The sequence below is a fragment of the Ambystoma mexicanum genome, chromosome 2q (assembly GCF_040938575.1).
Source record: "Ambystoma mexicanum isolate Mex_15411 chromosome 2q, UKY_AmexF1_1, whole genome shotgun sequence".
NCBI lineage: Eukaryota > Metazoa > Chordata > Amphibia > Caudata > Ambystomatidae > Ambystoma > Ambystoma mexicanum.
In genome coordinates, this window is record NC_090924.1 from 111887315 (window position 1) to 111910541 (window position 23227).

At 46.0% G+C, this 23227-nt stretch overlaps 1 protein-coding gene across 2 annotated transcripts in view; it reads right to left on the reverse strand.

The window, feature by feature from the left end:
- The window catches only part of IFT140 (intraflagellar transport 140), a 2226364-nt gene that overhangs the window by 2107020 nt on the left and 96117 nt on the right, over window positions 1-23227 (reverse strand). For both annotated transcript variants that reach the window (XM_069646971.1, XM_069646972.1), the window contains exon 2: window positions 13293-13470. In XM_069646971.1, the coding sequence (XP_069503072.1) occupies window positions 13293-13439 (147 nt within the window). In that variant the 5' untranslated portion in view covers window positions 13440-13470. The remainder of the gene's footprint in view (window positions 1-13292; window positions 13471-23227) is intronic.

Consider the following 23227-nt stretch of genomic DNA (forward strand, 5'->3'; position numbering starts at 1 on the left):
GGTGGTATAAGATTCCAAATTCAGCCTTCCATCCCAGATCCCCTGAGTACAAGACTCAGGCTTCCTCAAAGAGGGACACTTTTCCACAATGTACCTCTCTGCTGTTTCAGTTACAACAGACAGAGGTGTCAATTGAGTAAAAGAGCGGGGAGAACACACACCGCCAATACCAATGCTGCAAAAGAATACCAAGATATTAGACAGTGTTTATGTGTTGATGTTAAACAAGTGATTAGAACAGTTGAAATGATTGGACACCTACCTAGATAGATATTGGAGTGGAGTTGAGTTGAGTTTCCCTGGGATGATCTACAAAGAATGACACAAATGAGTGGAATTGAACTAAATCAGTATCGGTTCCCACTATAGCTATAGAATTGATAAACAACTGACCTGAATAAATATAAATGGAGTAAGAGGAGTCCAGGATTCTGAAGACAACGACAGGAGAAAATAACAAACAGGGAAGTTAGTATAGGTAAGTAACACCGAACGGCACGAGGGACGCACTAGTGCCGGGTTGGTGCAGTTCAGGAGGGTGTTCATATGCACTTAAGAGCAATCTCACAGAAAAGTCACTCAATGTCCCAGAATCCAACAGAAGACAATAGCCATGGAAGATAATAAGTATGTACCCGAGTACACAAGTATAGTTCAATAGCTGTTGAGATGATCCGGATAGTAGACAGCAAAATTGAAGTGCAGAGCGGCAACCAGGAAAAAACTGCAAGACACAGAAGAGAGGCGTATCCAGTAGCGTTCCGAGTCCAACAACCAGTAGCGTTCCGATTCCAACAACCAGACGAGCACGACAGAAATGAAGGAGGAGACAAGGCAATACAAAAGTCAGGCAAAGGGTCAAAACCAGGAGTTCAGATAAGGATTCGTGTAGGAAGACACGAAGAGGAAACAGACAAAACCTTGTGTAGCTGGTAACGCTAATTGGCAGCAACGAGACCCTTGGAAGACGGTGGTTTTATAGTGGTAAGAGGGGCATGGCTTGCTGTACGTCTTCCACGTACAAGACGTGTCAGGTGACCTGGAGTGCGTCGACGTTTGTACAGACGCCATGGTAGCTTGTACCTGGACCATAGAGGAGCCTGTAAAGAAGTTGTATTCGGCAAGGATGCCCGCGGGGAAGCCTGAAGTGTAACAGGTGGTGCCAACAGGTTAATTAAATGGTGAGGTGTGAGACAGCACACAAGATGCAAATGGTGAATAACAGTATTTCCAAGCTGAACATATTGAAATTGTTTTATTAGTAATCAATTGCAATTTAACTTTTTATTTTTCCTCTGTGACATTTGGTTCGTATTGTATCTTGATTTTTTGTTGTATTTTATGTGATGAACAAACAAATGTAATCCATGTATGAATATGGGATTTTGGGTACACATAACTATGTGCAATGACTGTGGTATTTGGTCATGAACCATATGTGGAATACTTATATAATATGATGATTATGCAAACGTATGCATGCCCTGTGTGGTACGAGATAATGGTTTGTCACATTATGATTTTGTTTGATTGGTATTGTACCTCTGATGAAGACCTCCTTGAGGTCGAAACACGTGTTAGCGACAAACCAGTAAAGCATATATGTCTAACTAGAACTATGTCAGAATTTGTTCAAATTGATGTAAAATACCAATAATGTTAATAGGGTAGTGCACATTTGGTCTAGTGTTCAGTGGTAGGTTTGTCATTTTAAGTGGCATAGGGTTAGTATCACTGTCTGGACCAGTGCTGGCCTTTTCCCCTGAGAACTGGAAAAAAGAGCTGGTTGTAATCAGACAGAATTAAAAAATATAATTGGAGTGGAAGCTCAGAGGAGTACTCGCCCATTTCTAGCATAAGTACTTAAATAAAAACCATTCAGACATCTCTGGAATTTGGAGTATTCTTTGCGCCATCTGTGACAGCAATCTCCCAGTCAAAGCCTATGAAAATCAGGACCTGTGAGGCCTTCCAGGATGACTACCCCGCCCAAACCCCCCACCCCCCATGTTCACTGATGGGTTCTGGTGAAATAGGATATCTAGCATGACCTGAAGGTATTCCCCAACCACTTGTTGAAACTGAAGCCTCACCAACCAGTTCCAGGTAAGGATACACATGGACTTTGAAAGAAACCTGCAACCACCATCATTTTGGTAAATATGCAAATATGCATGGTGCCGAGTTCAAGTCAAACAGAAGAACCTTGTACCAAAAGTGGTGGTTTCCTACTGAGAAATTCAGAAAGCATTTTTGTTCAGGCCATACAGGGACATGCAGATAAACATCCTTCAGAGCCACTGCCATAATCCAGTCTCCCCGTTGAAGTGCAGACCAAATCTGAATCTTGCCAGGAACCACCCGTGGAAGATTTAGACAATGGGAGTGTGGACGTTCAGTACTGGCCTTATTTTAATATAGGTCCTCCATGCTAGAATTGGAGAAGAAGACTACCCCATTGAAGAGGAGGTTGAGCACCATCTCTTGGATCTCCTCAGCAAATTTGGTGGCACAGAGCCACGACTCTATGCACACCCTGTGTTAGGGAGAATTCTGTTAAGGCTAATTTCCCAAATCTAGTGAGTCCCCCAGCAGCTTTGCTCGATTTTTGGGGTTTATTTTTTTCTCCTGTTAAGAGTGAGACTCTTTTTCTCCCACTCTTAGGCATGATTTGAGAATGTCCTTTGACTATGTAATGTGTTTTATGGGCTATGGGGTCTTTTACCCCATAGGGCTTCATGTGTTTTTGGTAAGTGTGTTACACAGCACCCTCAGTGCAGTAACACAGGGGTGTCATAGTGACCCCCAAACATAGACTCCATACCCTGGGACTGACTACTGTCTCCCAGGGCATGTACAGTCACCATTGGCTTTACTAGTCTCAAATTGTGAACAGAACCAGTACAAACCATCATATTGTGGAAGTACTGGTAGGGGTAATTCAATTGCCCCTGGGTCTGTTTTCCAAGGGGGCACTGTCCAGTCCCCCCTTGTCGAGTTTCTGGCTGGTGGCAGTGGATACCACGCAAAATATTCCACCGGAATATTTCCTATGGGATTTTCCCATTCATTTTAAATGCACCACTTTTTAGTACAATGTTAAGATACCGCCGGGTTATTTTTATTCCCCGGTTGGGTCTTTTTGCCAGGACTCCGTTTTAAAATGGCGTTTGTGTTCGCCTATGAAACTCTAACCCAAGTCGAGCCCTTTGTTCCACTTTTTGGCTGGCTTCTCCACAGAAGCCCTCCAAATGGTGCCACTTTGTCTGGGGTCAACAGGATGTGTGGGAGGGGGATTAGGCACCCTGGACTGAGTTGCCTTGGCAACTAAAGTCGTACTCTTGTGTGATTGGCCCAGTGGTGAGCACCCGGCTCACCACTTAGCATGTTTGAGTGACAGCTAGGCTGATGAATGGGGGTTTTGCTGCATAAAAGCAGGGCTTTGGGGACTGGAACTTCAGAAGTTGCCACTGGACCTAAAGAATCTGAAGAGGGGAGAAGCTGAACCATCTACAACGACGACACCACCGGTGGAGCCCTGCTGTACGAAACTAACCACTTTCCCAACGACAGAGGAGATCTTCTTCCAGGAGAGTCTTCTTCCCTTTGAGCTGGTGCGACCAACCGGTTCACCTTTTTCGCCTTCCTGGGTCGTCTCGTGGTCGAATCGCCCGTGCCAAGCACCCCGGCGGCCGGATAGCCACGCTTCACCACTACCGCGAATAAAAGAGTAGTACCTTTTAACCTGGAAACTCTGCGGCTGGTTTCTTCCCTGGCAGTGCAACGACCTCCAGCTTTCCTCCACGTCGAGTTCTTCTCTTCCCCTGGACGAAGCACCAACTTGCACCCGCTGCCACGAACAACTGCCCCCGCTGGAGCTTTCTCACCATTTCAGGTACTGTGTCCCGCCTGGTCTCCCTTGCAACAGACGGTTCAAGGTGTCCCGTAAATCCTTGACTCCCTATCCTGGGGTGACCTCGGACCTGTTAACTAACTTTTCTGAACTGATCCAACTCCTTTTTGAACTATCTGCAAAGACTTTTAAAGTGTACTTCAACTGTGTGATCCTGGACACATTCCGCCTTGCTCTCTCCAAGAGTGGGCCTGGCCTATGAACTTTTTGCTCTACAGTAGACCCTGCCTTTCTTGACTTGCTGTGGTTTCTTAAAAGTGTTGGTACTGTGTGTTTTTCCTATTCTGCCTTTTCTCTCTCTTTTTAAACAAATTATTGGAGTGCCATCTACGGTTACACGCTCACCTCTGTTTTGCTAAATAAGTGGTGTCTTAACCTAGAATTGTCGAATAATTAACTAGGGAGGTGTATATACTTATGGTGACTGTGTTTGAACTTGCTTGACATATTAATGCCAGTGTATTTTTACAAGTGTGTTTTTAAATAAATATACTTGTATACCAAAGCTCTGGTCATTCTTTGCTTATGCTACTGTATTTTTAGCCCTATTGTGTATACTCTATATACTCCCTAACTCTTCTTGAGAGAAGTCTGACTGCTCAGCCACAGCTACCAGGTAAATCTGGGTGGTGCGGACTGCTACCAATTGGTTTTACTGCTAACTCCTGTAGTCTTAAACTTTTTTCAGTGGTCCCTAACGGAACTGCACAGGTTTCTGCCTAACACCCTGATCCCAATGCAATAACCCTCTTGTAGTTTGCAGTATAATGTGATTGCAGGCCTTAGGCAATAATCTTTGCATTATCATACCCCATCTAAACCAGTCCAGTTTGTCAAGCAGCAAAACATTTCAAATTCCACTTACAATCACCACAGTGTTTGATTTGTAGTGGCCAAAAGCGCCTCTGCATTAGCCTACGTGAACCATAGGCCTGATATGGAGAAAGTCTTGACAACCGCCTTGCTACTCAGCCAAACAGGATGCTGAAAATAAATCTAAAATGCAGAGTGGTAGCAGCCACTACTAAAGAAGAGTGTTAGGGACCTATCAGGGCCACAGTTCCTAACCCAGAGGGTAATTACGCAGGTCAGTTGTTTTGCATTTAGGAATGAATGAATCTTGGTCCAGATTTTCCTTGCCTATACAAGTATGTCCTTTTGCAGGGCTATAACAGATGTTTCAGAGGCCTGAATAGTGGAAGCCCCTGTCAGTATGCCTAATTCTGCCAGAGGCACTTATGGGTGGGATACTTCCAAAAATTCCAACAGGCCAGAGAGACGTTCAAGAAAAGCTGAAGCGAAAAAGGGAATTTTGTCTTAACACTCATCATGGGAGGAGTGAACATTTTCAAGAGAACAGGGCTCATCAGTGTAATTCAGAGGTGTGTGAAGGCATTATGAAGCAAGACACAGACAACAGACTTAAAGTTCAAAATAAAATGGTTTATTAAATCATATGTCAGGCTGGTTGAAGGCCTAACTTGCCCTATTGCTAGGGTAAGATTTCCCTACCTGAACAAAACTAAGGAAAGTCTGTGTCAAAAAGTTCAACTTAAAAGTCAATGGGCCTCATTACGACCCGGACGGTAAGTATAAAACAATGCCGGTAAAGGATTACCGCCATCGCTTACCGCTCCGCACGATTAGGACACGCCAACCCGCTACTAGCGGCACCGTAATTAACGGTGCCGCTAATAGCGACATGAGCGCGGGCACGTGACCCATCATGGCGGCAATACCGGCATGGCGCAAACAGGGGAACATCACAAGTCAGGCGGACATGCAAATAACGCCCTAGTGAAGGCTGAAAAGTACCTTACCGGCATGGTGCAAATACCGGCATCGCGGACCACCCGTAAACGGCCATGTGCAGTGTTCCCAGCTGCCACAGGTGCACACAATCAGCACAGGTGGAGGCAATACAGACTAGGCCAGCACAAAAGGAGCACACCCCACCCCTTCACACACCCAGTCACACAACAAAATGGATCCAATACTACTAGCAATGCTGGGGCTGGAGGACATGATTGCACTGGAACTGCTCAAACAACAACAACAACAACTACTACAACAACAGGCAGCACAGAGGAGACGCAAGAGGAGAAGGAGGGTGAGGCAGGCCCAGCATGCCCCACCTGTGCATCCTGTGGCACCACGCAGGCATCCCCCAATCCCTCGCATCAGAGCCAGTCCATTCAACCTAACCCCCAAGCAGATCCACACCCTGTACCGTCTGGACCGGGACACCATCACCACCATTGTCGACATGATACATGACGACATCGTCAGCCTGATTGAAACACGCACCGCCATCCCACCCGTACTAAAGGTAGTGTATGTGCTCCACTTCCTGGCCACAGGCACCTACCAGCACACAGCACCAAATACCAGCAATTACTATGGCCAATACACAGCACCAAATACCATCAACTGAAAGGACAGTCCCCCATTACTGCGTACAAAGGAGTCCCATAAGGGTCAAATACATTAATACACCACTACAAAGCACAGAGGTCCAACAGAATTGCACGTCACCATTTGGTGTGCATAGTGAGATCATCATGAGGCTGACATCAACGGTGCCAGGATGAAAGCATACAAATTACCGGACATCAGCCAGATCATGGAAACAACCGCCATGGACTAACAGTGCATGAGCACTCACAAGGAACTGGACCCCCCTGCGCCCACTAGTTGATGGCACGCACACCAGTCCATAAGAGGAATACACACATAGCAGTCACATTGTGTGTTTCCATTCATGCATGGGAATGTGGTTGCAATCAGGAAATAAATGCATGCTATGGTGTCATTGATCGAGGTCCCATATGATGTGATGACTTACACATATACATTGTTGCCCACATGCAGGTGATGCAGGCTATCCCTTGAAGAGGTGGCTGCTTACCCCAGTCCAGAACCCACACAACAGGCACGAGGAGGACTACAATCGTGCACATACGCGCACCCGTGTGGTGATTGAGCAGACATTTGGCCTCTTGAGGGCACAGTTTCGCTCCCTCAGCAGGTCTGGTGGGGCACTCCTGTACCGCCATGAGAAGGTGGCCAAGATCGTCATGGCATGTGTCATGCTACACAATATGTGCATCAGACGGAATGTGCCCCTGCCCCCTGACGCTGAACTGCAACCACCTGACGATGAGGAGGGTGGAGATTGGGCAGCACCTCAGGGAGGCAGCGATGCACAGGAGGGACGTGACATGCGTCAGACTCTGATCAACCAATGTTTCTAGCACACATGGACGGGGAGTGTGACATGGAGGTGGCACTCGGGGCACTGGGTGTGTCAGGGACATGGACACTGTAGACTGTTCACCAATAAAGCACACGTACGCAATAAGCAATGTCCACACATGTGAATCATGAGTCACCAAAATGTGTATTAAAGAATTATGAAAAAGAGAACAAGCCCTCCACCCCACACACCCTCTCCCCCCTCCTCCCTCAACTCCCCCACACACCCTCTCCCCCCTCAACTCCCCCACACACCCTCTCCCCCTCCCCCCTTGACTTCCCAACACATGGTGTGCAGTAGCGCGCACCAGTAGTCCACATGGCACTAGTGTGCATGCCTGTGCCTACTGCCCTCCCCCTCTTCCAGCACTAGGTGCCCCCCTGTCTGAGCTGCGCAGGTTCCTGCCAGAGCGACGCACAGGGCTGGTCCTAGTAGAGCTATATAACTGGAGGGTAAACTCATGAATAAGTGGGAGGATTTAGGAGCTAATAACACTTGGAACAAGGGGGATGGCGTCCTGCCACTTCCTTTAAGTCTCTTTACCTGTATATTTTGATAAAGACTAGCTTATTTAGCATGCTAGATATGGCAATAGCTATTTCATTAAGCTGACTGTCAAACGTTTTCTAAAAGACGAGCAAAAGAGCCCTTCAAAAATACACTATAGCTTTTTTATTTGGCCAGTGTTAAATGAGTGCAAACCAAATTTTATGCATTTAGATTTGACAAAAAACGTTTTTTGTTTTCAGTAAACATTTGAATCAAAACACATTCATATTATTCCACAAATGCATTGAAAAAAGAGTAACTAACATTGTTTAGTTAAAAGTTCACAAATACAAAAAACATATAGATACACCATCATTAGTGTTTTTTCTCAGTAGGCAATAAATGCAAAGAAACATGGTGTATTCTTTTTGACACAAAACAAACAGTTGCATGTAGTGTGTGAAGTCTAGAGCCATGAGTAAGAGAAAAAGGGCATTATTTCTTTCTGAAACTGGGTTATTTTCTTGTTGGCTCTTGAAGAAAAAAGGGACCTAGTCGTTGCTGACAGTTGATGATGGTCATGATTGTCCGGGCAACTGTGGTGGATGCATGTCCCGCATTGCTGCCACCATTTCTGAGAGGAAATGGCGCACTGCTGCAAGTTCTGCACAAATGTCCTTTGAGGTGGACTCGATGGCTGTTTTTATCGATGCAGCACTGTCCCTGATGTCATCCCGTGCACGGGTACATTCGTTAATATGCTGCGTCAGCAGCCCTGCGAGTTCCTCCTGGCGCCTCTGTATAGCCAGGATCCCCTCTTGGGTGGTTGTCACTGGGGCGGAAATGTGAGGCGTTTCAACCATGATTTGGTCATCAGGCACAGTTGGTGTGGGGCTGAAACTTGCTGGCCATGAATCTGCAGGCGACAGCCCGTGCATGCTGCCGTCCACCACGCTGCATGGGGATAGGTGTGGTGAGTGGAGGGGGCCTGTGGCGGGTGTTGGGCCATGCAGCTGTACGTCGCCCTCGTCGTCAGATATGGCTGCTGTGACAGCCGTCTCACCGACTGTGCTGCTGCCAGCCGATGGTGTGCCCTGTGCCAATGCCTCCTGGGTGATGGTGGCTGGTGTGGGTGTTGTTGTGGGGGCCGTGGTGCACATTGGTGCTGTGGCCTCTGTGTTTTTCTTGTCCTTCCGAGGTGGTCTAGGTTGGCCTCTGCCCCTTGAGGTTGAGGGGCGGTGTTCACCCTCCTCGGCCCTGGCCTTCTTCTGTGGTGTGGCACCAGTGTCTTCATCATCGCTATCAGAATGGGTGCCTGTGGGAGACCAAAGGAGGGAGAAGGTTAGTGATGGGTCTACGGCCATCGGGCATGCATTGGGGTGGCTGCGTTGATATGGAATGGTAGATCATTAACATTGGGGGGAGTGACGTACAGGTTGCCTCACTCTTGAGTGGGTGATGCATGGAGGCGTCTGGGTTGCAACACAAATGGGGTGCATCATGCATGTGGACAAGGTGATGCTCTGCACTGCCTGTAGGCAGTCTTGTGCTTATGTGTCTGGTGGACCCTGCTGTACATCATTGCACCGTCAGTTCAGGTGGACATCATCGTGGTGGTATTGGCATTGTTTAATTAGAGACACCTACCTGCATCGGCTGATGACGGGGCTCCTCGCTCCATGTCCCCGACTCCCTCTATTGCCTCGGTGCCTATGGTGGTGGCACATATCTCCTCCCATGGTTGGAGTTTTATGGGCGACTCTGCACCTCCACCTGTCGCCATCCCCAGGTTTCGGTTGGCGGAGAGTATACTTTGTACACGTAGGTCATCCCAGCGCTTACGGTATTGTTTGGGTGTGCGGGGTGTGGTGCCGACGGCACTGACTCTCTGGGCGCCTCTCCCCAAATCTGCTTTTTATGCTGCAGTGCTGGACGGGACATGTCGTTTGCGAACACCACATCTGCATGTTCCTGCAGTGTCTCTGCTAACATGGTGAGCTGCTCTCTGGAGAAGCGCTCCTGGCGCAGCCGATCTCCCGTTTATTTCACTGCTTTTGGCATCCTAAATTGCAACAGTTAGTGGTGGAGGTGTGTTGGAGTTCTGGCGGTCAGATGGCTCCTGGTTAATGGATTGTGTTTTTAAAGATGGCCGATGTGCTCTTTCCCGTTCCTGTGCGATGACGCCACTTCCGGTTCCGCGTATTACTGCTTTTTGAGGTGACCGCTATTAGGGGTGACCGCTAATGGCGATGGCTTGGATGCCGGAGGAGCTATTCCCACTACAGACGATGCCGGACAGGGGGATTTTTCGGGCTTTTACGGCATGGCGGCGAGTTCATTACCGGCATGGCGCAAAGCTTGTGCCTGCAAACTCATAATGGGCCACTTTTAGCTGTCTTTTGCCAGCACGGACACGGTAATTGCGCCATGCCGGTAAAGACCGGTACTTAGCGCCCAGGTCGTAATGAGGCCCTATGTCCAAAACCTATCCTTGCCCTCACAACTAAAGCTGAACAATGTGTAGAAATTGTGATTAAAACAAAGTTCTGTACTTCTTCCAGCTCTTAGCTTCCTTTTCAGCTCCCCTTCTTCAAGTTCAAAACAGTTCCACAAAAATCTCGAGATTACCTTTCCCCAAGTTCAAAACAGTTCCACAAATCCTAGAGGTTCCCTTCCCAAGTTCAAGGTAATACAGTTCCACACAAGCCTTGGGGTTCCACAAGTTCAAAGCAACACAGTTCAAAAGAAAAAGGTCTTGAGTCTCCGTCCTCAAGACAACATTTGCAGTTCTGTAAGTCTCAGGGTTCCCTTCCCCAACACTTCAACGTAGCAGCTTGTACTTGTTACAATCTCTCAACGTTCAACACAAATCCCATTCAACATGACCCTCTTTCTGGATTGCATCGATAGTACACTTTGTACAGAAACCCCTCAACGCTCACACGAGAAAAATTGCAACCCACTAGGGAAAAAGGCCCAGCACACCTCTTGCAAGGAGAACAAGGTTTTATTTCCATAAAAATAAAGATGCGCCAGCAAAGTACTGTGCTGCCATGGAACGTTCTGGCAAAATTAGTACAAGCAACACTTTATGAAGGCACACAGAGTCATCGGCGATGTGAATTACATAATGTACAAATCCAAATGGCTGGTTGGTGAGACTGTATACATAGGCTACCTGCTCCATAAGGGATAACAGGCCATTGGTCCCAGGCTCATCTGTCCATCTTCTTCCACGTGAGTACCTCATGCATGAAGCTACAATTAATTGGTTGTTATGCAAAGAAAAACCTGGTACTGCAGACAAAGGCGAAGAGGATACTTCGAGTTCATAGCATCTAACAGACTACAGCTCAATTGCAAACATGTCAGCGCCCATCCAAAGCTCCCCACCCTCTTTTTAGATTTTTTATTTTGGCCCTCCCGGCACCTCGCAGCACAAATCATGTGATCTATGGTGACAGCAACTGGTCCCTGCTTTCTGATCTTTCTTGATCGATTGGGGGGAATAACAGTTTTATGGACGGTGGTCTAGGGCTGACCAGTACCTTGGAATGCTGGGATTCTTGGGACAGCGGCATCTGGGCGCTATCACTTAGAGCTGGGACAGGGAAGGTTGGAGGTTCGCTCCTTCTTGTGGGATTGTTTCTCGCAGAGAGCTCTCAACCCCCTGGCGGTCTTGCAGGGCACATTTCTTCTGGGATACGAATGCTGGCAACATAAGACAATGAAGGATGTGAAATGCTGGTCTCTCCCATACAGGCCTCCCTGTTGGTCGTCCCCTTGCTGCTCTCTGCCACTCGTCTTTTACACCTGCAACCACTTGACAGGTTGCAGGTGTGCTTTATCAAATGGATTTGCCTGACTGTAGTTAGAGGGACATGCCTGACCTGCACAGTACTTTGCAGGTATCTTCCTTGTCCCAGTACTAGAGTGGTAAAAGTAGTTCCTAGTGTTCAGTACTCCTAGTCGCCTATTCCGCATCCTTGTACTGTCTTAGGTAAAGTGCGGGAAAATGAGGAGAGATGTCTTATAATAGGCCATAAAGACCGGGGGAGGGTTAGGTTGGTTTTCGATAGGGAAACAGGGGATACCATGTCTTGCCTGTGGGTACCCTGCTCCCAATCCAAATGGACCCTGAACCTAAGAGATCCTCCCTCGTTTCTCCACCCACAGGGTGAGGATCCAAAAGCGATTGCCTTTCCCTGGCCACCTGAGAAGAGTGGAATACCTCCAGGTTTCTCACAGGTGGGAAGGAATGACATTTTGCTTTAGGTAGGGCGATGGAGGCAGAGGCACCAGAAAATAATGTGTATTAGTGAAACAAAGGCATCTGCAGAGGTGAAAGAATTGGACGTGGTGGACCAACTGAAGCCTCTAAAATAGGAAACACAAGATATTGGGAAATCAGCCCTTGATGCTCTAGAACCGCAATGAGTTCCTTAATTGGATCCTCAGAATATGCAGAATGAATTGGGTATTAAAAGTGTACAAAGAACTGATCCTTCTTGCCTGCAGAAAGGTTTGAGCAAGGAGGTTGTGATGGGGCGGTATTTGTGAGAGCAAACGTTGTGCTGATGAATCAATAGTAACTGGCTAGCTGGAAATTTGAGCAAGTGGTAGCTTTAGCCCCTTGAAGGGCAGCTTAGGGGCATGCCACAGTAGTATTAGCCCCCGACTGGGAAACCTCTGCCTTGCTGGTAATACTTAGCCCCTCACCTTGGACAGGGCTCCAGTATATAAATTAGTCCTTTGAGAGGGTAACTCAGGTAAAGCCTAAATGTCTTCAAAACCTCTGCAGTCTCTCCAAGAACAGATAACCCCTGGAGAGAGATTACCAGTGAGGGGTGCCCTGAAAATGACGTCATTTACGGGCTTGATCTTCTAATCGATAACATTTTGAAAATGACAATGCACAAGATCAATAAAAAATTCCCATCAGCAATGCAGCCTAGATCCGAGAGTACAGACCTAGTCTCAACAGCGATCTGGCCCCAAACAATGAAAACAGAGCGCGTAGGGAATGGAGACCACGAAATGAAATCTGCAGAACATATAGGAGGAAGATCCATTTGAACCTGGCATAGGCAGAGGGAGAATAAATGTCAAAACAAATGGGTAGAGGGGAGAAATAGAAAGAAACAAACAAGTCAAAGCACTAAAAAAGGGCGTGAAAGGACTTGCTGTGCCACACACATCCAGTATCGTCTGTGTAGAAAAAAGGACTGAGGGACGATGCTTGAGACAGGGATTTGGGAGAACGGCTGAGGCTGCACATGTGCCTGGCTTCACGTAAAAACAACAGAAGCAGAAATATTAATGGTGCTGCAAACAAAAGCTCTGTTTCTATCCCTTCGGACTGGATGTTGCAAAAGTATAGCGGGAAAGGGTATATCTCGCAAAAGGAGAGGGAGCAAAAGCAGGGTGAAGGTTTTTTTAAGTTTATTGTAGACTGTGACTAAAGGATGGGAGTTCATTCTTATCACCACTTTATAAACCTAATTTCTCTCCCAATTAAGGTGTACCTCCACCGATTACAAACCAAACTTAGTACAGGGGAGTTAGGGTGAGGAAGGTAAACAAAAGAGGACCACATTATGAACATATTGACAGTAAACCAAGGAAAAGTCCTACCTGCTCCAGGTAAATATCCACACAGCCGACAGAGGCAGTGCTCATGGACACAACTGCCAACAGAGGATGAAGACTGTGCCATGCTATGTGTGAAGGGGAGCCAGCAGACTCTGGTGCTTCTATACGATGGTCAAAGTAAACTGCCATTGTCAGGCCCACTCCAGCTCAGCATCCAGATCTATTAGGGGTAACAGGGATAAATGCAATTAAAATGAAACAGCACTCTTAAATGTTGACAGATCTCAAGGAAGTTCCACTGAAACCCCATAGAAAGTAACAGTGAGATACCCATAACCTTCCTAAACCCAACACAATAACATTTTGTTGGATGTTTAATTGTATGATGCCGGTTGACAAGTGATTTGAGCTCTGACTTGGAATGCTGGAGTCATATGGTCCACATAGAGTGTTCTACATCTGAGGACCTTGTCCTGAATATATTCATTAGCTTTCATCAGATACCATAACAGTTTAGTGTTGGACTGCAAAATCATGTGAAGCATAGTGATGGATTTTTGGGTTAACAGTATTTTAGGAAAAGCCTTTAAAAGCTTTTTGTATCAGACATATGGTTTTAAGAACGTTTACTCTTCAAAATAGCACAACCAAAAGCCTTATTCAAAGAAGAGGTACTCATAACCCATAATTATATTAATAATTGAAGTATTTCTCATAATTCCTAATCCATATTCAAAGTCTCTTAAAGGTCATCCTTGAATACTGATTAATAACAAGGGTTGACTGAGACATCCCCAAACACATTTCTATTATCAATTCAACAATGCATACACCTAATGAAACACCCTTTATACACCAACAAACATGGCTACCCTAGTTGCAATCAACAATAACCTCTAAACCTTTAGAATTCCATTCCAGGACTAATCTGGACCGCTCCCTCTCCCCTTCCTGTTCCAAAACAAATTGAAAGCCTGGCAATTTCAGTCACAGCATGACATTACCAAGACTCGAAGGGTCATCACCAACCATGGAGTGACTCTCTGCAACTTAACAATGTGCTCCAGCGTTGAGTGTGTACACACAGACACAGTACAGTATTATTGTCTGCTCTTCAACACCCTTACCTGTTAATGTTATTTAATTCCTGGTTCTCCCCAGAACTGAAAGGTCTTAAAATTTCTGCTCTTAAACTGTTCCATATTTCGAAACAGAAGTCTACTCCTTCATCTTTGGCAGCTTACAAAGGAGCTGCCAAAGAATATAAATTAGCCATTGTTGAAGCCAAAAAGAATTTCTTAGATATGAGAATTGAAAGTGAATCCTCGGATGTGAAGGTATTATTTAAGATCCTGAAGGAGCAAGAATCCTTGCCCAACCCTGATTCGGCCACAATAGTTAAGGACACAGCTTGGTGTTCTGCTATTCAGGATGCCATTCAGGAAAAATTTAATGGAATCAAAGCCAACTTTGTTCGGAAAAAGAAAGTGCCCTCACAGGCAGCTGGAGACAAGGAGAGCTGGGAGTTTGTTAGATGTCCTCTCTTTCCACAATTCAGTTTTTCTCCCATCTTGGTCTCAGATCTTGCAAAATAGTGGAACAGTTGAAAACTAGTACATGTAAAGATGATGCTTGTTCAGCAACCATCAATGAGTGCTGTTCACCTACTTTGCTCAGGGCAATATGCACATTTGTTAATGCCTCTTTCATGGAACTAAAAAAGGCCCGGGTAACCCCCATTAAAAAAAAAAAAGACAGGGCTACCGGTGGACCTTCCACTTAAATTATAGATCAATTTCTAATGTTCCGTTCCTGCTAAAAAGTTTGGACCGAGTGGCCTATTTCCAAATATCTGACCACTTGAATACATTTCCTATTTTAAACAATCACCAATCTGGATTTAGGCAGGGATTTGGAACAGAAACCGGTTGCTGGAACTCAAGTGCAGATTATGGGGTGTATGGATAAGAGAAAGAACTCTATCCTGATGTTGATGGTGGCCTTTGACCTGGTGGACCATTCCATCATGTCCACCAGGTTGAAGGACGTAGCCAATTTCTCCCCAGCAGCAGTCCACTGGCTATCCTTATTCCTTGGCAACAGGGATAGTAGAGTCTTCCATGAGGAGGGAGTGGCCGTGCCTATAACCATTAAAATTGGCGTACCGCAAAGGTCCTGCCCATCACCATGTTTATACATTTTTACAGCCCCCTTTTTTGCCTTCTTGGAGCATGAGGGAGTGGTGTTTATGAACTATCCCGATGATACCCAGTGTATCATCCCGATCGGATGATACACTGGGTATCATGAGATAGTTCATGAGATAGATGAGGCACATCTGAATAGAGTTTATACTCTTATTGAGAACTGGATGATCCAAAATAATTTAGCCTTGAACAGAGATAAAACCGAGCTGCTGATGGTTGGGACCTCAAGCGCATTACAGAAATTGGGTCCGGCTTACGATAGTTTTTTCAATGAGGACTCTAAAATGTGTACTTCAAAGAAGGTCAAGACATTAGGTGTTATCTTGGATCAACACCTCAACATGAAGGTGCACGTTAGTAGTCTGGTGTCTTCATCGGTATATTATATCAGGCTCTTGACTCATCTCAGACCATTTATTTCACAAGTTAGTGCTGAAAATATCGCAAGAGTAATTGTTGGTGCAAAGCTAGATTATTGCTGTAGTTTGCTATATAGCATCAATAAAGTCAATCTTAACAGGCTCCAGGTAACTCAGAACAGAGCAGTGCGTACAGTCATGAGAATGGCTCCTAGAGATCATGTTTCAGTGGCTAGACGTGCTTTGCACTGGCTCCCTGTGGTGTCTAGATGTTTGTTCAGTCTCCTGGTCATCACTCATAAATGCCGACAGGGATTGATGCCAGTGTATCTACAGGAACTACTGAAAGAAAAATCCTGTTTGAGAACCCTGACATCTAATAATATGCATCAATTTGCTAATCCAAGGTCCAGAACCTCTGGCGCCTCAAGGGGATCCTTTCAGTTTGCAGCTGTGATAGCTTGGAATATCTTCCCGCAGAACCTGAGAGGCATAAAGTCCACAGAAATATTCAAGAAGAAATTGAAAACACTCCTGTTCTCGTAAAATCTGGCTATCAAACTATGAAAACCGGTCACTGGTTATGATGACTCATTTCTTTTTGTCCGCTTCTTTTGTTGGCCTATTGTATCCATTTTTGTGTGTTGCGCCCTTAAGCCTAAGGGTCCATGGACTGCGCATTATGAATAATAAAAAGTAAAAGTAAAGTGGTCCTGCTATACATCACTCCGCTACTTAAGAGGTAGGTTTGCACTACACAAATATAATTAAAATCTTCCACACCAACTGAGTCTTTCAGAACAAGAAACCCCAGACAACACTGTTAACCAACTAAGGGAACCCAGACACCAGATCATTAACAGTTATCGAGGCATAAAATAAGCAGTGTTGAATAACAATTTGCTATCTAAGTGGTTCTTGGTTTGCGAGACCAGCCAATCGCCTTGGGAGACCTAGGAAAGCGACATTGATGATCAACTCCATCCGAGTTTAAGATATGCATAGATCGCACTACATCTGTGGACACATGATATGATATTAAGTCATTTATTATGTGCCTGTACAAGTGTTTGTAGGCGCAACAAGAGCGGGAAGACAGAGGGAGGACAAGACAAACAATCTTACTATGCCTTGTGTCATTAAGACTGTACACGTGCAAGAACGAGAAGTGCAAGGGGAAACGAGGGGAGGGAGGAGTACAAGGGAGAGGGGAGGGGAAAACAGGGCAGTAATGCTCTGAGTAAGTTCAGCCAGGGCAGCATGACTCTGGGTAGTGAAAGAAGAACAAGGGACTGTAGGGTTACAGTTACAGACGCTAAGTGCGTCGTTGGCCCGGAGGCAGTGCAAGTGTGACTGATCAAGAAAGAGCCTGGTACCCACTGAGACTCTGAGGGTAGCCAAGTAACTAGTCGGTACAACAGACAGATAGGTCAGATAGGTCAGCAGGGGAGGGAGAGAGAGAAAGCAGAGGAGAAGAGGAAAGTTTTGAGCTGGTTCCGGAACTTCAGGTGGTCCGGCTCAAGTTTGAGAGGGGCAGGGAGGCCATTCCAGAGGGAGGCACCTGCAGAGGAAAGAGACTTACCCCCCACTCTCTGCCTGGAGAAGCGTCTTAGCCTTAGAGAGTTGGAGGTAGCGGACTGAAGGGCTCGAGAAGGAAGGTATTTTGTATGAGAGCGTTGGATGTAGGTCGGGCCCCGGCCCAAGGAAGTCTTATGGACAATGCAAAGGGTCTTGAACTTGATCCTTGCAGCCACTGAGTGCCAGTGGAGAGATTTCAGGGCTGGAGAGATACGGTCCCTGGGCTTGAGGCCAGGGATAAGTCTTGTAGTCCTGTTCTGGATTAGGTGCAGAGGGCGAAAATTATAGGAAGGCAGATTGAGAAAGAGGCTGTAGCAGACATGCTGCAGGTACGGCTCCCCATCCATGCACTCTAGAATGCAGCTAAGGCTATGTCAAATCCGGTCTAGCTGCTTGCAGAACCGTACACACTGAAACCCCTGATGTGCCTCAACACCTCTACCATTAGTATACAGCAACAACCTATGACAAATTTCGTTCTACGTGGGCACACATCAAGTCTCCTGCACCAGCACTCTGTCTTAACCACTGAAAGCACCCACCCACATGCCTGACCTCTGGGTTGCTTAGTGGAGCCGTGCCAGCCCTCCTAAATCCCAATCCTGGCAGAATGCACACACGCATCTTAAGTAAAATCTTAGGGAGTTCCAACCACAAAGCGCATTGAGGCCATACAGATAGGGAAATGGCGCTATATAGATGATGACTACAGTAGAACTACAATACAATTCTGTAGGTTTGTGAATTTGTATTTTTTTTATTTATATAGCGCTTCAGGTAAATCAGAACAGGAGAGGGGATAACAAAAATAGTGATCATTGTTGGAAAGAGCAGATATAAGGTGGTTTTAAGATTGGTCGGGAGAAGGAGAAGAAGAAGAATGAATAGAGAGGGAGAGAGTTCCAATGTTTGGTAGCAAGGAGAGCAAAGGAGTGTAAACGAGAGAAAGCATAAGAGGGTTTAGGAACATAGAGAAGAAACTGATTCTGGGAGTGGATGGCACACGGTGGAGAAAAAAGTGAGATAAGTGAAGAAAGGTAAAGAGGAGCGGGACCATGTATACACTTGAAGACAATGGAGAGGAAATGATAAAGACGACGAGATTCGAAAAGGGAGACAAGAGATATAGAGAGCAGAGAAGGTGTGATTGAGGATCGAGAGAAAGAGAAAAGAGACAAACAGATGAGTTATAAACAGAGCGAAGAGGGAGAGGATAAGAGGCAGAAAGAGCAAGGAGAACAGCTGAGCAATAGTCAAAACGAGAAAAAACTAGACCGGAAAGAAGAAGCTTGGTGGCATGAAAAGAGAGATAGGGTTGAGCACGGCCGATGCTAAAGAGAACGTAGCGACAGAATCGGACAGTGGAAGAGATGTGGCGAGAGGAGGGAAAAGAAGATTACACCCAGATTGCAAGCAGAGGAAGAGAGAGAAGGGGAGGAAGGGTGGAAGGGAGGAAGGAAAGGGAGGGAGGAATAGTGGGAGGAATCGTCGAAGAAGGAAAGAATAGAACTTCAGTTTGAGAGGGATTGAGGTGCAGAAAATGTGACCACACAAGAGTATTTATCAAGGCAATTAGTATATTTCCGGTGGGCTTGGTAATGGTGCTTGGTGCCCAGTGTAGAGCTTCAGTGAAATTGTTTGCTGGATAGCAGTCTAAGGGGGCCGGTTGGCCTCTGCAGATAGGTCCGGGCCGTCTGAGTGATCGTGTCGATAGGCACCATTACCAAGCCCACCGGAAACATACAAATTGCAAGTGGATTTTGCCAGCGCCATTCTGAAAACCAGTGAAGTAACTGGACGAACACGCGCCCCTGCACCAGAAGCAGGATGGAGAGTTCATCCTTCCAAACCATAAGGTGAGCATAAACCGGGGTTTGGAGGAATCAGAGAAGAACGAAGGGGGGATGGGGGGAGCAAGCACACTATTCGGCAGACAGTTTATCCCCTTTCTCATCTGCAGAAGGATATTCCTACGGGCCAGGCAAGCACGATTTGGAGGTCCTGTCCAATCGGTGTTCCGGGTCCTGCGCATCACGCTAGAAGAGGCCACAGCAATCCAGACTAGACCAGCGCCCCCGTGGGAACCAGGTGAGCGTTACATCTTTGGATCTGGACAAGAGAGATTCAATGAGGGGAAGGGAGGCTATGTGGTACAGCCTACAAAGGTCTCAGGGATCTCGTCCTCCTCTCCTTCTTCCCCGGTATAATACTGCATCTCACCTGGGGTATTTCCCGAGCACAACCCGTGCTCCAAATCCAGGTGATCCACTCTCGCTCGTCCGCCCCCAAGGTTGCAGTCTGAGAGTGTCAGCCCTTCCCAGGCCATCTGAATAAGGGATCCTTATGGTCCGCTTGGGATAATACCTTCAGGTTTCTCACAATATAGGCAATACAGTGCTAGGGCCAGTTACTTTGGGGGAGTGGATGTGGGTCCCTGAGCAGACTGGTGAGGACCCATTTTCAGAAGTGTTTTGGTCAAACTGGAGCAAAAGCAGTGCTACGAGGTGGCTGTCAATATGGCCGTCACCTCTCAGTTGCATTTGGGTCCCACCTCTAAGGGATCGGAAAACAGACCAGTTGCTGTTTCAGTCTTGGTATGAGAAAGGCCTGTGAAGAGCTGGGGAAATAAGGGATAATGGGCAGTACGTGTCGCGATGGGGTGAAAATTTGAGAAGAGACCTGACCATCTTTGAAACATTACTGAAAACGTCCTTGAATGGGCTGATACTGAGACTATATTGAGAACTTTTGCACGCCAAACCCCTCAACATTTTGCCTACTAGAGAGAAATGGGCTAGGGATCTTAGTTGTGAAATATCAGATGTGGTGTGGTCCAGAATGGGTCAGAGGGAGTGTGTAGGGGGGATTTCTGCGCTCCACAGTGTCTTTACTTAATGCAGGCCCCTAAAATCCTACATCGATGGCAATACCCGCCTGCCAGACTTGCTAAAATGTACTCAGGGGTGCATTCTCGCTGTTGGACATGTCGGCGGCCACACGCAGATTACTATCACATGTGGTGGGGATGTTACCAGATAAAGAGATACTGGGATGAGGTTGTTTTATGGCTTAGGGACCTTGATGGAATACAGAGGCCGCTGTCACCATGGCTTTTCCTATTTGGGTGTGCACGGAGGATGATGCGGTGGAGGAGGGCCATATAGTACGCCGTTTATTAGTGGCAGCTAGGAATTGTATTGCCCAATTTTGGAAGAGGGGAAACATCCCCACGGAAAAAGAACTGGTTCAGAAGGTGATACTGATGATGTATGATGTTCCATGGGCTATGAGTGAGGGGGTTGGGGTGGTTGAAAGATATGCCATGTTTGCTATAAGATGTGTTAATGTGCATGTGGGTAAACATTTTAAAACTGGGGTCAATAGAACTTGATTTTGAAAAAAAAAGAAGACAATAGGAGGGAGACGTTTGGCCAGCCCAGGTTACCGAATAAGAACGGTGAGAAAGATGAGAGTAAAACTATTTAAAAACAGAGCCAGCCAGACCAAGAGTGGAAAGGGAGGAAATGAGAAGGGATTGATCAGCAGTATCAAACGCTGCAGTGAGGTCAAAAAGAATAAGAATAGAAGAGCATTTAGAGTGACAAGCCGTGAGAAGAGCATTGGATACATGCAGGAGGGCAGTCTCAGTAGAATGGGATGGTCAAAATCCTGATAGAAGAGAAGGCAGAAGAGAGTGAAGATTCAGACTGGCAGAATTTGAGAACAGACAGCACACTCAAGGAGTTTAGACAGAAAAGGAAAAAGAGAAATGAAGAGAGGTACTGAAGGATCCTGAGATGGTTTCTTCAAGATAGGGAGAATGTTTGAAAAGAGAAAGAAAATAAGAACTAAGCAAGGATTGATAAGGGAAGTAAGATGAGGCACAAGAGGGGTACACATGGGGAATAAGAGTAGAAGGAAGAGGGTTGGAAGATGAAGCAGTGGATGGGCACGAGTGAGAAGGGCAGAAATGTCAAGGATAGAAAGAGAAGAAAAAAGAGGATAGCGAGTGTGGTGAGACTACGGGGGGTGGATAAGGAGGGCTAGGGGTAACAAAAGAGGAGCGAAGAGTTGCTACTTTAGATATGAAGTCATTTGTAAAGTCATGTGAGGGGTCAGAAATATGAGGCAGACAACTTTGTAAACAGTTTTCAACTTTAGCCATTTTATTAAATAAAAAGGTTGGAAAAAAGCCTCACTATCCCTACCCTGACAAGGATTTCCCTGACAAAAATAAAGGAAACACTCTAACAAAAGGATATCTGTTCCCTCACACTTGTACAACCAATAAAGCAATAAGGGAATATATGGCAATTCATTTCAACAATGATATACACCATATTAATGAATTCACAAAGTATTCAATGTCTCTTCTCATAACATGGGCGAGTTTCCCTTCCCCAGATCTGAACAAGGTTTTTCTACACAGTTCAAAAGAAACAAGGAAATCCGGTTTGACACAAAGTTCCCTCATAGTTCTTACGGCTTTGTACTTGATCACATAAAGTTCAGTTGCTTCAACAAGAAAGTAATAGTAAGTTCCAACTCCTCCTCGAGTAAAAACTGTCTCACATTTGTCTCTACCAGGATAATTTGTCACAGCTTTGGTTTCAGAAAGAAATAGTCTGTTCCACCACCTCCTGCAGTAAGAACAGGTTTCAACTCTGAAACCTTGGATGAATAACAACAAATGTCTTTGTCAGGATGATTTGCCACAATTTTGGGTTTCAATAGAATTCCAACTTTTTTTCCAACAAGCTTTCACAATTCTTCTAATGTCACAAATTAATATGAGTTGTTTCTGTTAGCACCACAGTTCAGAACTTGCATCAACTACTACCTGGTTCATTTCCTGGCCCAGTCTTTTTAGGCAACAACTTCTTGCCCTAAGGGTATACTCGCCTGTCTGTCTACTTCTTCACCAAAAAGAACAGAAAAGTGCTTCTGTGCTAACTGCCAACTCACGACAACAACTTCATAATACTTCTTCAGCATCAAACTTTACACAAATGTTAGGGAAACAGTAGCTAAACCAGTGCTCCTTAGAGGAATAGTGCGCTAAACAGTATTATTGTCCCGAGGGTTCGGGCATGTGTTTTTAAGCATACGTTGATCTATCATACAAACATTTCCTATGCACTTTACAGTAGTTTTCGCTTTTTTTTTTTTACACATGTGAAAACAGGCAGGAGGGCGCGGCCCTCTTATCCGTTGCCGCATCGCCCAAGGTGGACTGCCGTGGTGGCACTAAATCATATCCCCCGCCCCTGAGGCTGGCATCACTAGACGCGTACCGCCCATTTCACAACGCCAATGCACGTCTCGTGTGAACATTCTCTGCACTTGAGCTAATGACGTGTCTCCATGGAAATGGCAGGACGCCTCTTTCCTCAATAAGTATGAACAGACTGCTTCTCAACAGACATCAGATTTGCTCTTCCAATTGTTCCATTGTCTTTTTTTTAGTATTCTGTGCCTCGCTTCTGTGCTCTGGTCAGCTACCTTTGTTGCTCGTAGCCCGTGCGAAACAGATACTAGTACCATTACTATCATTTTTTTTTTGCCCCATAATGGCAACAATACAGCCCTACCAGTACGAGCCAGAGTATTCCGAGGCAGAATTACTCAAAAGAGAAAGATGTGCAAACGATGGGACTTCGGACGACAGGTGGGAGGACGATTCAACAGATCAAGAGCCTGAGCCTAGTCGCATGGACGGTGTTTCCACCTGGTGTATCTGCAATCGGTGCACGCTAAAGCCAACCGAGGAGGAGAACTACTGCTGCCGAGAAAACTCTGGATGCTTGTCCTACATACCGGAAGGCGAGAAACG